The sequence below is a fragment of the Larus michahellis genome, chromosome 2 (assembly GCF_964199755.1).
Source record: "Larus michahellis chromosome 2, bLarMic1.1, whole genome shotgun sequence".
Taxonomy (NCBI): Eukaryota; Metazoa; Chordata; class Aves; order Charadriiformes; family Laridae; genus Larus; species Larus michahellis.
Genome location: NC_133897.1, coordinates 12,317,626 through 12,333,999, shown reverse-complemented (window position 1 = coordinate 12,333,999; position 16,374 = coordinate 12,317,626). Strand labels below are relative to the sequence as shown.

Genomic DNA, 16,374 nt, shown 5'->3' with positions numbered 1-16,374 from the left:
GCCGGAGGGGAGGACGGACTGTTGCGCTCTCTGCAGTTACCTGCTAGGTAAATCAAATTATTATTATTATTATTGTTTAATTTGAAGTATCACCAAGGAGCTGTGCTTCTGTGGTAGGGACTGTATGGTAGAAAGCCCAGTTTTATTTCTAGCCCTTGATGACTGGATAAATGTATCCCTTTGTCAGTTCAATACTTCTAGTGCTTTGTGCCGTAAGTCATATACTTGCATTTCGTTAATGCTGCTGGCAGTTTATCTAAGTGGAGGAGCTGCGGTCCATCATTGCTATATCTTAGATGTTTCTCAAAGTACTTTCGTGCTCCTTGATTGTGATATTCTCATCTGGCACAAGATCTCAGTGCCTGCAGTGTACTGCTGGCATCGGGCCACCCTGGAATAACAAATGGTTTGTCCATTCATAATCTCGCTCGATCACTTGAAATAACATGCCATCTTCTTGCACAGCGCTAGATTTTCAGGAACACGGTCTGTGAGGAGCCAGCTCTGCGCTGTGCCCGTAGCCGTGGGAGGGATGTGGGGACCGGCCGGGCGAGGGGGCAGGAGCCGAAGCGGGACATCTCGGCGCTGGTCCCCGAGGGCTCTGGGTGCCCTGTCATGTAAACAGCGCGTGGCTCGGGCTTTGTGGGCTCTGGAGGAAGCGGCCAGCTGCAGAACAAGCTTTAGCTTGTGAGTACAGAACATAGAAGGCAAAGGAGCGTGGGTATTTCTTGCACGGGCTAGCTGTAATTACAGATTGGGATTCCTGGCAGCACTGCATGCACTGGAGGAGCCAGGGCCAGATGGGCAGTTTCCTGATGTCTACTAGGAATTGTTTCAATGTATTTTCCCAATATCAATCACCAATTTGTGTAACTCTTTTTTCCTTTTTTTTTTTTTTCATTCTAAATAGGACCAAATAAATATCAAACTCATTTGCCTCACACAGAGTCTCTTCATTACTGTTAAAACAGGACATGGCACATGAACAGAAATTGGAATGACTCCTTAATTTGTCTGTGATTGACCACTGTTTATTTTTTGAGGGAAGAGGGGGCGTCCTCCTTTGTAAACATTTCAGTTGTCTCCCTAGATGTACTGCTTTCCTGGCCCACGTCTCTGTAGCATGTGAGCTCTTGCAAATGATAATGTAATTACTCTTGTAATGGAGCTCAGGTAACAGCTAATGGAAAAGTGCCATTATTCACAGCCAGAGAGAAAAATGCAAAGAAGAGGTGATGTGATTTCTTAAGGTTGTACAGGATGTTCCTGCAAGAAAAGGGTCTTGAATTACCTTTGATAGTTTCGTACCAGCCTTTTCTGGATCAGTTGTGAAAAGAAGGCTTAATTCTGTCCGTTCTCAAGGAAAGCTTTGCCATCCATTTCAGGATGCACTGGGAATCATCTTCATTTAATTCATTTTGATTTATTACATCTAAGGTTTGGGCACATGCTGTGGAAGGTAAGCTAGAGTGGAGACCACCAATATGTGAACAAGTTGCCTGAGAAGATGCTCTGCCCTATGAGAAATGCGAATTTTCGTGTTCTGCCTGCGTTCTGGTTTCTGTCACACCATGTGGTGTACTCAAGTGTTGCTGAACTCGTGAATTGAATGCAGCAAATCCTGTACTAATGGACATGCATTCACTCTTAAACAGAAATACAGTTTTAATCACACTTTTAAAACTAGAGCAGCAAAAGTAATGTTTAGAGTATATTATTTGTGGGTGTTATGGAAGACAGTTTTTCTTTTTTGTCATTACTGAAGACCATTTGTTTTTTTACACAGCAGTGACTGTAACGAAATATTGACTGATGTTTCGGCAAAATTCTCAGTGAGCCACAGCAAATTAATTATTTCCTCTGCTTGAGTATGATGTGCTGCTGCTCACTGCCATTGAACAGTTACTGTAGATGAGTAGGTAGGAGAGGGATTGAGCATCTGTGTGAGCACAGGAGAGACAATGGAGGATCTTCCTTGATGAAGGCTGCTTCTGTATTTAAATGTCACGTTGCCAACTCTTCCGATCTTGCGTGGAGTGCAATCCTTGTGGCAAATGACCACTGACTTTGGTAGGTGGGGGTTTGACCCCGTGCCTCTTCCTTTTTGGTTTACTTTCCTGTACTCTGGTGGTTATGTGAGATTCTCACCCCTCTCTCTGTCTCCTTATAAGTAAATCAGTAATCCTCAAGGTGCAGAGAAAATTTTGAAAATAGGACTTAGGCATACGCTAGAAGTTAAGAAGCAAGGGAGGAGGAACTTGAGCATGTTACATATCATCTCATAATTTAGAGGTTGAAGCCAAGATTATTTTTTAACGCTGACAGTAGCAGTATTGCAGCACATAAAATAAAGTATTTGCTTTCTTATTACTGATGTTAGGGAAATTTTAAAAATTAAGTTTCTCAATAAAAAAATTTGTAAATCCTCCTTCAGCTTTGGCTATACCGTCTCTGTGCTTCTGATCCTGGTGGGTTGGCCAAGATAAATAGAGCCGTGCTGTTATGTGAATGACCCGTTTGTGGCTGAAAGAATTGGCAACAGTGTTGTGAATCAGTTTGCATGAAGGAATTACTGTGAACATCTAATTAATAGAATTCAGGCCATTTTAGTGTTCAGAAATAGTGGAGTAACAAAATATTTTCATTGTTCTCCCTTCCTGCCTGGCACTTGTAATTGTTTTTCACATGTTTTCATACACAGTTTAAATCCTGGGAATAACGCAGGAATAATTCATTACGCCTGTTCCACAGGATGGTTAATCTCTATGATTCAGAGAGATTGACTATATGGTCAACCGCATAAATAACATGTTATTTCTGTTTTCTTGATCAGATGTTTGTTCTGCAATGCCTTGTGCTCCATGATTAGAGAAACCATAGCCATCAGCTCAAGTTTTGCTTTGCAGAAAGTAAAAAGCGTTGCGGAAGTCAAAACAAAACCTCTTAAATTTTGTAGAAGATTTTCCTTAAAGCTATCTTGAGTAATCAGTACCAAAACCGTTGTTTTCTGAATGTTCCTTAGAGCTGCTGCCATTCCTCATGCGGGTCTGTAGCCTGGAATACCATTCACTGATAGAGTGAGGCTGATCAGATTAAAACATCAGACTCAGTCTAGCCTTCTGTGACACTCCTCTTACAGTCTTCTTCGAGACTGGGCTCGGTACTCTAGAAATGTTGTCAGAAACGCCAGATAGAGGGAAATAGGAGTTTCAGTAGGCCTGCTGGCTGCACTTGCTAGTACAGCCTGTGTGCAGTCATCCATCTTTGCCACAGGGGAATAGTCCCGACTCGTGTTTCACGCTTTGGTTCACCAGAACCCCCAGATCTTTTTCAGCAAAGCTGCTTCCTTGCCAGTCAGTCCCCACGCCATATATTTGCACAGAGTTATTCTGTGTGAGATGCGGGACTTACATTTGTCCTTACTGAACTTCAGGAGGCTCCTATCAGACCATTCCTCCAGCGTCTTGAGGTCCCTCTGGATACAGCCCTGCCCTCCAGCATGTTGACCACCAACTTTGTACTATCCACTAACTTGCTGAGGGCGTACTCTGCCTCACTGTTCAGGTTATCAACAAAGGCATTCAACAGTATTGGCCCCAGTATGAGTCCCTCACAGACAGCACTGGACAATGGTCACTAGTTGGACTTTGTACCACTGGTCACCATTCTTTGAGTCAGGTGTACAGTCAGTTTTCCACCCACCATGCCCGCTTTTCTAGTCGTCTCACCAGTGTGGCCATGTGACGGAAAGAAAAGATCTGTGTTTCATATAAGGGACTCTTGATCCTCAGCCTTTCTCCTCCCACCCCCAAAACCTCCTCCAAACAGTAAGAAAAAATCCTAGTTCAAGTTCATAAGAAAGATTACTGTAGAAAAATACTTCCTTTTGTAGTCGTGTTCCATGCTTGATGGCGTACAGCATGGACGCCGTGGTCACCCTACTGTCTGGTTGAGAGTTAGGTCCAGGATCTTTATCAGATGTCCCAACTCTGCAGCTCAGGTATGCCGACGCACTCACCCCAGTTTGATCTCCCTCTTCTTGGGTGAATACCAGTTTATGTGTTACCTAGCAAATGGAGGTTATTTTGGCAGTCATTAATCAGTAGATCTGATTCATCACTAACACAACTTCTTTGAGTTTGTGTCCATCCTGTTGATTACAGGGACAGGGCTCTTGTTGCCATCGCTCTGTCCCTTTGGCAGCTGTTCCCAGGGCTGAGGCTCATCACTGATCTCCTTTGCCGAAATGAATGGGTAGGATTCTGACTAAAAGTAGGTGTGATCGCTCAACACCAGGGGAGAAAGCTTTGAGACCAACACCCACGTGGACGCTTTTAACGCTGTCTGCTAGAATGACGATCACATGAATATTTTATGCAGTGTATGTGAATTCCAAGTACTGAGCTAGGAATTTTGGCCAAGGAGAGTTTAGGAAAAAACAAGTAACGTGTTTTCTTTCAGTCTACTTAAAAACTATTGCCCATGATTACCTTTATCTGCTTACGTTTTCTTTCTTCTGGTCACTTTGACTCCCCTTCTCCACTTCCCTTCCATTATTCTTTACGTTCCTTCTGCCATCAGGTTCTACTCCTCCTGTTAGGAACAGGGTGTCTGTTTTTAAATACAGATTATTGTGTTAATGCATGGGTGAAAGGGTTGCAGCTGTTCGCCATTTAGTATTTGAACCATGGAGATAGTCCAAGGGCAGGTATCTATGTTTCTTGTTAATAGCCTACTCAAAAACTAATTTAGGATAACGTGAATGGTTGAATCTTAATGGACTGCAGATCAGGGCTTGCTGGAGCCATTTCGCCAATCCTAGCAAAAGGAAAATGCCACTGCAGTTTATGATACCAAATAGTTCTTGCTTACTGTGGTGACTTGGTAACTATGTGGCAGAGCTCAAGTTTATAATAGAGCGAAAGCTCTCTGGAATGTTAACAGTCAGAAATAGATACCTCTGGACACTTGGACATGCCTGTAATTACCCAAATTGCGCTTCATGCTTCAAGAAAGTCACTCCCTGGGTGTGTCGCTTCAGGATTTAGCTGAAAGGTTCAAGGACAGACTTCTGTTATTTTTTTCTTTTTCTTTTTTTTTAATACACAGTGCAGCATGTAAAATTTAGGCGTCAAATGTTGAAATAGTGAAATTTCTTTAAAAAATACATTTAGAATGTCAACCTAACAGCAAAGAATTTACAGGAAAATTAAAGTTGGGTAGGCATGAAGAGCTTTTAGATTCATAATCCACTTGCAAAGTGCTTTATTTGAAAGAAAAGGAAAAAAATGAGCAAAAATGTTGTGTTTTTAAAGAGAACATATTTGAATGCAGTGGAATACAGAAAAACACAGATGAGGCTGTAAATTAGACCCATGTGACTGCTTTTCCCTCTGAACAATCAGATGGAGCTGGAGCACCCGTCCAGGCTGCTCGGGTGCAGTTTCCCGGTAGGAGTACACAAGTGGTGCCCCAAGCACATGGTTTAGGGACAAATAAGCTGTGTTTGGGAAGACTGTCATAGTTTTCATTCCTACCTGCACACGTGGATCATCTCTATAGGTATTAAGAGCACAAGTATGTTGAGTATTTAATAAATACATTTTAGAAGTTGGGGAGATGGGTTTGGACGTGCTGCATTTCAACGCAAACAAAACAAAGCTCCCAAAGAATCCTGTGCCTGCGTCGTCCTTAAATCTAAGCTCTGTTCTCTTTGACTCAAATAATTACAGTTTCCTTGGTGATCTTCACGTGCCAAGCACTGAAGATTTAACTTTTTGTTAATCCTGTTCTATTTTAAAGAAAGTATTCTTAACAAGAATCAACAGTGCATGCCAAAGGCATGTTATTAAATAATGGGTGGTCCAGGTGTAGGCTTCTGAGTTAGGGTATCCAGAATTTTTTGCTTCAACAAGCATTTACTGTTCTTACTATATTTACTTACAAATACCAGAAGTTACTAGAAATTCTGTGTTCCCATTTTATTATTAAAATACGGAAAATTTCCATATACTGACCTGTGAGATTTTCAAAGACGGAGACTGATTTTCAAAGTCAGGAATCTGCAGATATTTGCATATACATAAAAAGTGAATATAGGGGAGCTAAAAATGCATATATGTGTATGTAATTTCTAAAACCCAGGTCTTCTGTTTGTTAAGAAGTTTTATTCTTTATAGAATTGCTGCTTGTGAATTCTGATATTTTTCTACTTGTCTGCAAGTAGACTTGGGTCCTCAGCTATTAATGTGTCACTCTATTCTCTTTAAACCTCAGGAGCACCATAGTAATCCTATTAAAACCCCTTAGCGCTGTGTGTATGTCCCAGTGCAACTGGAGGGATACTCTGTGCAGGTAGCGCTTTTCTTGATATAAGATGGAGAGGAACAAGTTGAGTCTGAGTCGAGGTGGAGGCCTAGGTTCTGGCTGTTGGGTGAAAATACATTTTATTTTGCAAAGGAAGCCAACGTACTATGGTAGTGATTGAAATCCTTCAAGTACAAATCCAATAATGTTAATCTCATAAAGTACTTTTTTGGTGTAGATACGCCTTTACTTTCACTGTGGTGTTTGACCTTATCCCTCGCAAAAAAAAAATATGTGGCCACAAATGGAGTTAATCAAGCTGTTGGCAGTGACATGTACATAAAGAGTATGCAAAGAGGAAGAAAGGTACATGAAAATGGAAAGTGGGACAAAAATACGTTTGTCTCCCAGACGTGACAAGACATGCTGTCCAGACTGAAGGGGGTGCAAACCAAATTTAGGTAATGAGAAGCCGCGGTCGAGAGAAGAGGAAAAGAGGGCAGTGATGCTGAAGTCATGCAGTGTGTCCACCCACCCAAGTGTATGCTCACATCTCCATGGAGTATGAAAGTGTGGACTCTGAAGAGAAGTTGCACTCATGATGCTTTTTTGAAACATTTTCCCTTAAATAGAATGAATTTGGAGTGAGATTTAGAGCCAGAGCAAAGGAAGGGGAGGCAGAAGGCCCAAGGGTTGGAGGTGGTAGAGCAGATGGCTGAAGGCCAGGAAGGGTTGTCTCCATAGTCTCCAGGGAATCTGAAGCTCCCTGCCGGAGTGGCCAGCTGCAGATGTGGCTGGAGGGCTGGGGGTGGGCAGAGCTGGGGGCTCCAGCTTGCCTTGCACCCGCCGTGAATGGGAGAGACTGGGGACCCAGGCAGGGAAAACAAGAAATCTGCTGCCCACAAGATTTCGTGTTTTCATCATCCTCGTGGCTGGGGAAGCCGCCTGAGACATTTGATAGAAAGAAATATGGGACCTGCTTGTATGGATGCTCAATCGCATCAGAGTGTCAGAAGGAGAAATTGGAGCTGGTCTGATTTTGACATCATATGCAGTACTGTACCTGGGATGCACGCCAAAATGCACTATATATACGGTCACATCATGTTCCAATATGCTAAAAGCAGATACACATTTAATGGACTTGAGGAATCTGTAAGATATTCTCAGTCTGAAGAAGTTTGATCCCATAAATTCAGTTTGAAGGCAACTCTGTCATGCTGGGGCTCTGCCCTGGGTGGGGAGGGGGAAGATGCAGGGACATCCTGAGTTTGTATTATCCCCCTACCTTTCTCCCTGTGCCGCACTGGACATCTAGATGCTGTATCCCCAAGTATGTCCCGCAGATGATTTTTCAACTGCTTCAAGGCCCAGACACTGGCTGTTCCCCGCTTCCTTCCTTGACAGAGCACTTGTGAGGAGTTTCTGCTAGGAACTGGGACTGGACGAGCGGTGGAAAAGATGCTGATTGTAGTTTAATTTTGTGTAGCCCATACTAAGAGGTGACATGTAATTAAGTAACCGTTGTCTTGCATAAACTATGTCGGTCATTAATGGAAACATAGTTAAGTATAACAGGATTTCTTTTGTTAAGTATTCTGGGTGTTTATGTGGCCTTGCAAAGAAGATAAAAACTGTTGGACATTTTCCCCATCCTGTGAAGTAAGGCTCTCTTAGTTATCTACCCTCAAATCATCTGTATCACAGAACTTATTTTAATTCTTTTTGTTCTGTCAGCCAAACATAATTCAGCTTTTAACACCATCTTGCAGTCAGAGTAGCTCCTCTCTCCAATTTCCTGTCTCTTTACTAATCCATCAGATGGCAGCAACTCCATCATTAATTATCAGAGATGGAGGAGCAAGTTTACTTCAGTATCTTCTTTGAAGCTCACCCAAGATGAACGGAGTAGAGGCGGGGGCAGCTCCGGGGGAGGCACGTGCTGCCCCAAGGTCCCGAGCCAGGTCCCTGCTCGTGGTCGCGTCCTTGCGGAGCTCCTGGCTGCAGAAGGGAGGCTGGCGGCTCCCGCCTCGCGAGCACATCCCTTTGGAAATGTCCCCTCTGGGAATACCTTCCTAGGAGCCAAACGAGGAGCTCCTGGCAGAAAGACAATCTGCGTGTGGCACGGGAGGTGTGGTGCTTTGCGTGCTGTAGATAAAGGTCTTCTGTAATCGCCTCTTAATTATATTGCATTTAGCTCCCGACATGTTTTCTTGGAGCCTTTAGCCAGAATTTGATGTTCACTTTCCTATATCCATCTGATAAATGGCAACATAGATTTTTTTGTTAGAGACGTTGGCTGATTTCCTTCAGTCATCTCCTGCTGCAATTACCGACTTCTTAATGAGAAGAAGTGCTTGACTGGTACGTGGTTGGCAATCTGATACTCGATTGTAATTATGAACTAGCAAGATTATGCTTCCTTAACATTCATGATCTTTAAAAAAATAATCTCCCAGGCATCTTCTCAATTAGGAAAAAAAAAAAGTGAAATACTGGCAGGATTGAGCAAAGTTTGTTCCAAAAACCATTGCCCTGGGGGACACGGAGGAGCTCTGTACCGAGAGCTGCTTTTCTTCTTCTGTCTTCAGTGGTGGCATTCAGAAGCACATGATTTAGGAGATTAATATTTTCCTTAGATATATATTTCATAAAATGGTGTAGGCCCCGGCTTAACTGTCAACTTTTTGCTATAGTTTTCAAGATCAGTGTGCAACACCTCGTATAATTTGAGACGTTACAAGTTCCCACATACCGTGGTGGTATGTCTAGATAAAATGTGTAGATAGACACGCAGGCAGACATAGTAGTAGATTAATTGCTCTGTGTTTTCTTTAAAATATCACCCACGATTCCTTAAGGCTGCTGTGCGTTGACCACAGCTCTTGCCAAAAGCGTTCTCCAGCTGCCCTGATGGAGCCCCAGCTCCCGCAAAGCCCCCTCCCCTTCCCACTGCAGGTCTCACAGGCTTTAGGCGACAAAGCTGCCTAAAGAAGGTTCCAGGTCACTTTGCCAGGATTAACCCCTGCACTTTTCACGCTTCCGGCAGCGTGGATAATCCATGCCGCTGTAAATTTGCTTCTCCGAGTCATATTTTTAATCAACGCTTAAGCTGAGCCCAAAAGAATGAGTGTACCTCTATGGCCAGGGACTGGTGCAGGCAGAAAATCATTCTGCTGTTAATATTTAGTTGTCACAATGGACAACGTTTGTCTCCTTTCATCATTGGAAAAACAACTGTGTGCCATTTTTCCCAAGTCATCTGTCCACAAACCGATAGTGCAGTTCAAGAGCGCAGCCTGGAAGCCTGTCCGCGAAACGCGGTTACTCTGTGCAGCTTGGAAAAAAACAGACAAACTTGCATTATGGGGCTTTTCCATTTTTTTGGGGGGGGGCACCTAATTATTTTACTAGATCTGAATTAGAAAGGGCAGTATCTATTACATATATATTATATATAATATACATTTATTCCCTGTTAAGTAAGAACTGAATATTGCAGTTTTGTAGAAACACTGAAATAAGAAATGGATCTACTTGTTTTCTACTTCATCTGTTTGTTAATTTAATGTTTCCCCTGGAATAAAATAGATTTCCAGTTTTAGAAATCGGGAAGGTTGTCCTCACATTTCTGTGTTCATATCACTGACGATCTGGTCAATGTACATTTAGCTGTAAAAGCGTTTCATTTCTTATCAGAATAGTATCTCTGGTGACACATCTCAGTTTGGAGTATTAAACTTCTCCAGGCTAGGGGCGGGGAATGAGTTATTAGTCTGAAAAATGCTTCGAAGCAGCCAACCAGTTTGGGAGCGCTCAGCCCCGTGCTGGTGAGGAGCTGCTGGAGGAGCTGCCGATGGCCTCGAAAGGTGCTTCTCACCTTCAGCGCAAGCAAGAAGCTGGAAGTGGGCGGCTGGGAGCTGCACCGCTCGCTGCCAGGCTGCGCTCTCTCACACGGTTGCGTGCCCAGTAGCGAATAAATGGTGTTTCTTCAGTGGTGCTGTGATGCAGGAATAGGAAAAGATTGCAAGAGAACGGGGAACTTCGGACCATTTACCTTCATCCAGCCTTGATTAACTTAGAGACTGATGGATTTATTCATAAGCATGTTAAATGTAACTAAAATCACATACGGCACCACGAAAATTGGAGCGGAGTGTAATAATACAAAAAGATATATAAAATATAATATATTTGTGGATGTTAAAAAAAAAGAAAAATGCTCAGTACACAATTAAGAACAAATACTGTGCCACAGAAATATTTGTTTTAACCAGATGGTCTTAAGTAATGCAGTCAGAGCTGTGGTCACAGTACATTAGTTTTGTTTCCATAGTAACACTAGTTTGGCAGACTGAGTTATTTAGATCTGCACTGCAGTGTTCATAACAGTCTAATCCTTATATACACGCTTTTATTGAAATTGAAAATGATACTTAGGCAATCGTGCACACGTAAGAGTGTGCAGACATCACAAGAAGTCAAATTTCCCCAAAGCAAGAATTGGGCAGAGAAGGGTATGTTTGCTTTACCGGGTGACGACGCCAAAACCAGCTGTAAAACTATTCATCAGGTTTTGATTTGTGTCAGTAAATAATATTCTTTGAACCTGCCACTTTGGAAGTCGCTGTTATGCTAGGATCTAAGAACAGCAGATGTAGTTGTGTATGTGCAGTCCACGTGTACAAATGGTGTTTATTGCTTAGTGTCGGTATTAAATTTTTATTAAATTTAGTGTAAATATGAGTATACATTTAAATAGACACAGACTATGTAGAAGCAGCACTGGGCTGCGCTACGCGCTAGTGGGTGTGCTGGAGGTAGCTCTTGAGTGGGGAGGCTTGGGTAAGCTTAGCTCCAACTTTTCTCTTCCTGTGAAACTTTTCAAAGAAGCTAAAGGCAGGAACTGTAAGCAGTTAGTACAGAAAACGTCTTTATCAGCTAATCTTAGGTTATGAAATGAATACTGAGTTGTGTTAAAGAACTGAATTGTGCAGTGACTTCCAAGATTTCTCAGCTAAATGAATCTAATTTAGATATAGTAAATCATATTATTAGCTATGATAAGTTGTATGCTTACAGAATATGCCCCAAATAATTAAGAGTGATGGTGGTTTATGAAATTTAAACTCAGTTTTGCCAGATGGCAACAGCCAGAACTGTAATATATTGTTTATTGGAGAAACGCGGACAGATACCCCAGCACTTTGGGACACAGATTGGATGGCCAGGTCCATCTGCAGATGGAAATCCCAGTTCATAGCACAACAGAACTGAATTTCTGTCTTTCCTAAGCTAATCAAAGTTTGGGCTCTTTCTGACATTTATCAAAGTATTATTTCCTTGAAACGTGGACAGCAAGTAAGGTGATGGATTTTCTGTACCCTGCCACCAAAAGGGAGCTGTAAAGCTGCGATTTTCCGTTTGCCCCTCGGCGCGCCAGCAGTACCCTAATTACAGAGGGCCTTGAGGCGTTCCGAAGCAGGAAAGGATTCAGAATTGCTTTAGCAAGTTTTGACAAAGGCCAGCAGTCTAATTAAAAACAAATGCGCATTCCTTTTCGGCTACAAGTGAACAAAGCAAATATAATTATTTTTTACTTCTTATTGATCATTAAAAAAAGAAAAATATTATCTGAAGATAAATCTTAATGCATCTGAAGTAGATAAAGCAAAGTTTGTATTTTTAGCAATAGTGTTCAGCACTTCGACAGAGAGAGAGAACATAATTTACTGTATCAAATTATGGGCCTGTGTTCTTTTTCCAGGGTCACTGGCTTGCTTTTCATTCAAATTGTAAGCGTCCAGTTATTTTTAAAGTGGTTTTAGCAAAAACAGGCTTGTAAGGGGAACAGTTTAATACCGGATGCGTCATGTCCCTCTGCCAGCGCAGAGACACTGGCCACGCTCCTTATTTAACGACTGCGAGCGCTGGCCTGTGCCTCGTGTGCCCTGCGGAGGGAGAGGCATACGGCCCCCAGCAACACGGTTTTCCATTAATCTTTGGAAATGCCTCCAACTCTTAAGAGTCTGGGCAGGCGAAGGACTTGCCTGAGGAAGGGTAAGGAACATTTATTTCTGCCGTGTCAGATCTGTTGTGTGCAGAACAGTCGTTTTTCCCTGTACTTTGATTGTTTTCCATAAAATCAGTATTATTTTATAAACATCAGCCTAGTGGCTGACTCTTTGCTTTGCATTTTGAAAGTTTCTCCCTGGACTTTGTGTTGCAAAATTGTGTAGCTGTGGGTATGATGCAAAAGTATATAAAGTAATGTTAAGCCAAAATGAAGTAAAGATGTAATAAATGAAGGCATACATACCATGTTTAACACACCACACTTTGCCTGAGTCTTGCAGCATCTACAGAAAATATCGTGACACTTTGGAGTTATCTTGAATACGTAGGGAGTGATGTGTTTAAATCAATATCAGTTTCAAAATGACGTACATAGAAATATTTTTATTTCCATTAAAAGAAACACCTACGAATTCAGTGACTGAAGTAGGTTAGTGGAAATTATTTTGTACTGGTTTTCATGGGCTTTTTGCTGTGCCTTTGATGTAACATTCAGTAGTGTTTACAGAAATAGCCAGGCTCACAAATAATTTATGTCCTGTTGATCTTTTAGGTGATCCTGATTTAAGGAAGAATGTTTGTGGTCATTTTTTCTGCTCCCCATGGGTTTCTGTTGTTTGGAGGGTTTGGGTTTTTTTGCTAAAACTTCACTTAGCAGTGAAAGAGAAGAAATTTGGTTTTCAGTTTTGAGTAGGAAGGGTAAGCTAAGTTATGCGTTTCCAGTGCAATAACTATTAGCAATAAATTTGAGTTGGGAAGTGCTTTCTGTCGATCCTGCCTGCCGGGGAGCTGGAGGTGTTCTCTGACGCACAGGACTAATGTGGCTACCACCGCTTCTGGTAGAGCTGGCCAACATTTGGCCAGCTCGGGACAGCAGACTCGTCCAGCCCGCCTTCATCTTCAAAAGGTCTCGGTAGGTGTGGGCTAAGTGCTTGCAAACCTCAGGTCTTAAGTGGTTTTCGTATTTATTCCAGGCGAAGAGCAGTTGAGTCGTAAAAGAAAAGCCTGCACAAGGATTGCTTTAGGAGCATAAGTTAAAGGAGTGCCGGGACAAGACATGATTGTATTTTCTTGGAGTAGCATACGATAGTATTAGAGCAAAATGCAATATTAATAAACAATTATAAATACAATTTTTCACTTGAATAAGGTTTCTCATTGAAAACACCTCCTTTTTCTAATAAAATTTAGAGTATTAAAATCCACATGAACAAAATCAAAACTGCAGTTTCTTATAAAGTGAGCACAGGTTGACTATTCTGCTTTCTCCTGAATTGCAAAATCCTGTTATAATCTTTTATGAGTATGCTCCCAGTTAGAAAGATAAAAACCAGAACAGAAAAAAAAATAATCTTTTATGCAGTTTAGAAAGCACATAAAATGACCTGAATATAGAGAGGCACAAGTGAGTAGTGTGCAGCCCTAACACAGCCGCCTCGCCAGCATCCTCCGGACCAAATTCACCCCTATTCCCATAGCAATGAACTATTGCGAGCACCTTTAAATCCTGTTGTTTAGATTCGGTGTGTTTTGATGAAATGTATTTTGATCAGGGAAATGAAGACGATGCAATCTCTGATTTGTTGCCCCTTCAGGAAGGAAAGGACCAGGTCCCACAGAAGGTTAACTCCAAGCATGCGGGTTTTGTGACTGATGGCATTTCATTCTTGATCCAGTGCTAGCAGCAGTCATGAGCTCTAATTTAGACTATACTTATCTCCCCCTCCAGCAGGCATCTGTGTCTTCTGAACTTGCAGGAATAAATTTACACAGGCGCGAACAGTAAGTTGTAGGAGTTTCGACTGTGCCAAGGTAAAAAGCAGAACTTTAAAGCAAGCCACTTTTTAGGCAAGATAGCTTTATAACAGCTAAGCCAGCCAAAGAGACCACCGCGTGACATTTGACAAATGTATTAACTTTTAACACCTTTAAATGTACTGACTTGTCCTATCTAACCACGTGAGGTGGAACGGTGCCGTGCAATGCATACCATCCATAGCAGCATGCAAGAACATTTTCCGTGGTGCCTTGATATCTGCTATCAGTTTGGCTGGCAGATACACTCAGACTCGGTTGACAGCGACTATCTGAAATAGTGAGAACTGGTAAACGCATCAAAATGGTTCATAACATTTTGGCATTTTAAAACATCTTCCTGCTCTATTTTTAGGGTCAGAGGAATGAGTTGCGACTGTCGTTTTAGACCTTCCTTGGTGCTCAGAAATACCTGTGGACCTGAGCAATGTAGTTGTTCAATTAAGCGATGAGATGGGGTGTGGAACCAATACCTTGAAGCACTTGAGCGCTACTAATTTTAAGCATGTGAATATTGTGCTTGTACTTGGCTGTTGTCAGCTGAGTTGGAATGGCAGTCTGTCAAGCTGATAAACTGTAGCTACTGGGGTCAGATGAGGGCCTAAAGTTAAGCATGAGCTTAAGCATCTTTCTCTGCTGGTGCCAGCGGTGGAGCGGGAATACTGTCCTGGAGCATTATGGCCTCTGTCGGGATGGCAGTCTTGCGGTTCGTGTGTGCTTTTTACAGCACTGCAGATCTAACTCTTCTCACTTAGCCGTCTGCATCTTCATCTCTCATTATTTTTCCAGTATTGTTATTTTAAAATTAACTGCAGACAGTTTTTTGTTAGCTGAGTGTAGGTATATGCCATTTTGCTCCAGATATGTTAGAATACTCATAAAACCTGTCTTATTTTTATTTCCAAATATCTTTTCACCTGCAGTCTGTATAGAGTATTCTTTGTTTGCTTTTTGCTTTTTATCAGTAGATAGTGTTAAGTTGCTTCCAGAAGGAGAAGATGCACTATTGAGTAAGTAGGTCATGGGAACAGCCAAATGATGGCGTTTCTGCAAAGAAGGGAAGAGGAGAGTTAAGACTGGAAGTGGAAAGCTGCTCTGCAGGAAGGCGGACATCTCCTGGGATGGAGGGACGTGCGCTGCCCGGGGCGTTTGGCTCGGCAGAGTGCTGCGCTGCCGGTCACGCTCCCTGAGATCATCCACTCCATCAGCTCACTGCAGACGTCCAGTTTAGAGATTTAGTCCCATGGATTGCCCTTCCTGAAGGTTCTACTTTTTTTCTACATGCAAATATACAAAACCCAGTAATGTGCAGTAGTGGGGGAAAAATTGTCTGTGAGAATGAGTCTCTCCCCACCCAAAAGAGCCTCCATCGCTTTTGCAAGTTGGTTGTGAGAGTGGAGATAACGCGCTTGAAGGCACAAGGTCTAACGGCAAGAGGTTTCTGGGAGATGGAAGTGTCGTAAGTGCTGTAATAAAACTGTGGCTGATTTTCTTCTCTTTCGGCACTCAGGTTGCAGCTTAGGGCTTTGTTCTCAAAGTCATTGGCCAAGCGCTGTGTTCTTGATGCGTCCTTTTTATTTGAATTATTCAAAATCTTTCTGATAAATGTGTACACAGTGATTGTCAAAAATTGTGGAAACTCAAGCTATTATGATGCTAGTCAAATTTTTCCCTTATTTTTTCTTAAAATTTTCTTTCTTGTTACCCTACTTAGAAAAAGGTTCACTTTGTTCCTAAAAAATAAAATAAAGACTAATGATATTAGTCTGGCCCATTCAAGAATGGAAGAATGGAATGGTACTTAGACTAATCTGCGTGCTTTAAAAAGTACGGAATAAAAATTTGCAAAATTTTTAAGCACATTGTTTTTTTCGGGAAGCTTTTGTACTTTTTTTCTATGCTCTATATCAGTTACAAGCATCATCCGTGTCTGTGGGATGGGGGGAAGTCTGAACTGCTGACAGTGTCTGCAGAAAAGAGCTTTGCCGTTGGCTTAGTTCATACATTTTTTTTAAACAGCGGTTGTAGATGGAAGAATACAATATTGTAGGCCAGATGTGGCTGAATATGTGTGTATCACTAAATGTACTTAAATGGTCAACGGATAACTTATATAGTCATAGATTTCAGTATTTTGTACAATTAGACGATAGTGTTTAGAACGTTCCCATCGGAAAG

General features: G+C 42.0%; 1 protein-coding gene across 8 annotated transcripts in view; it reads left to right on the top strand.

Annotated features, from left to right (window-relative positions):
• The window catches only part of DIP2C (disco interacting protein 2 homolog C), a 325,086-nt gene that overhangs the window by 118,951 nt on the left and 189,761 nt on the right, over positions 1-16,374 (top strand). For 2 of the 8 annotated variants that reach the window (XM_074574169.1, XM_074574166.1), the window contains exon 1: positions 12,300-12,366. The exons of the other annotated variants lie outside the window; for them this stretch is intronic. In XM_074574169.1, the coding sequence (XP_074430270.1) occupies positions 12,315-12,366 (52 nt within the window). In that variant the 5' untranslated portion in view covers positions 12,300-12,314. Of the gene's footprint in view, positions 1-12,299; positions 12,367-16,374 lie in introns of those variants that run through there. 8 annotated transcript variants of the gene reach the window in all.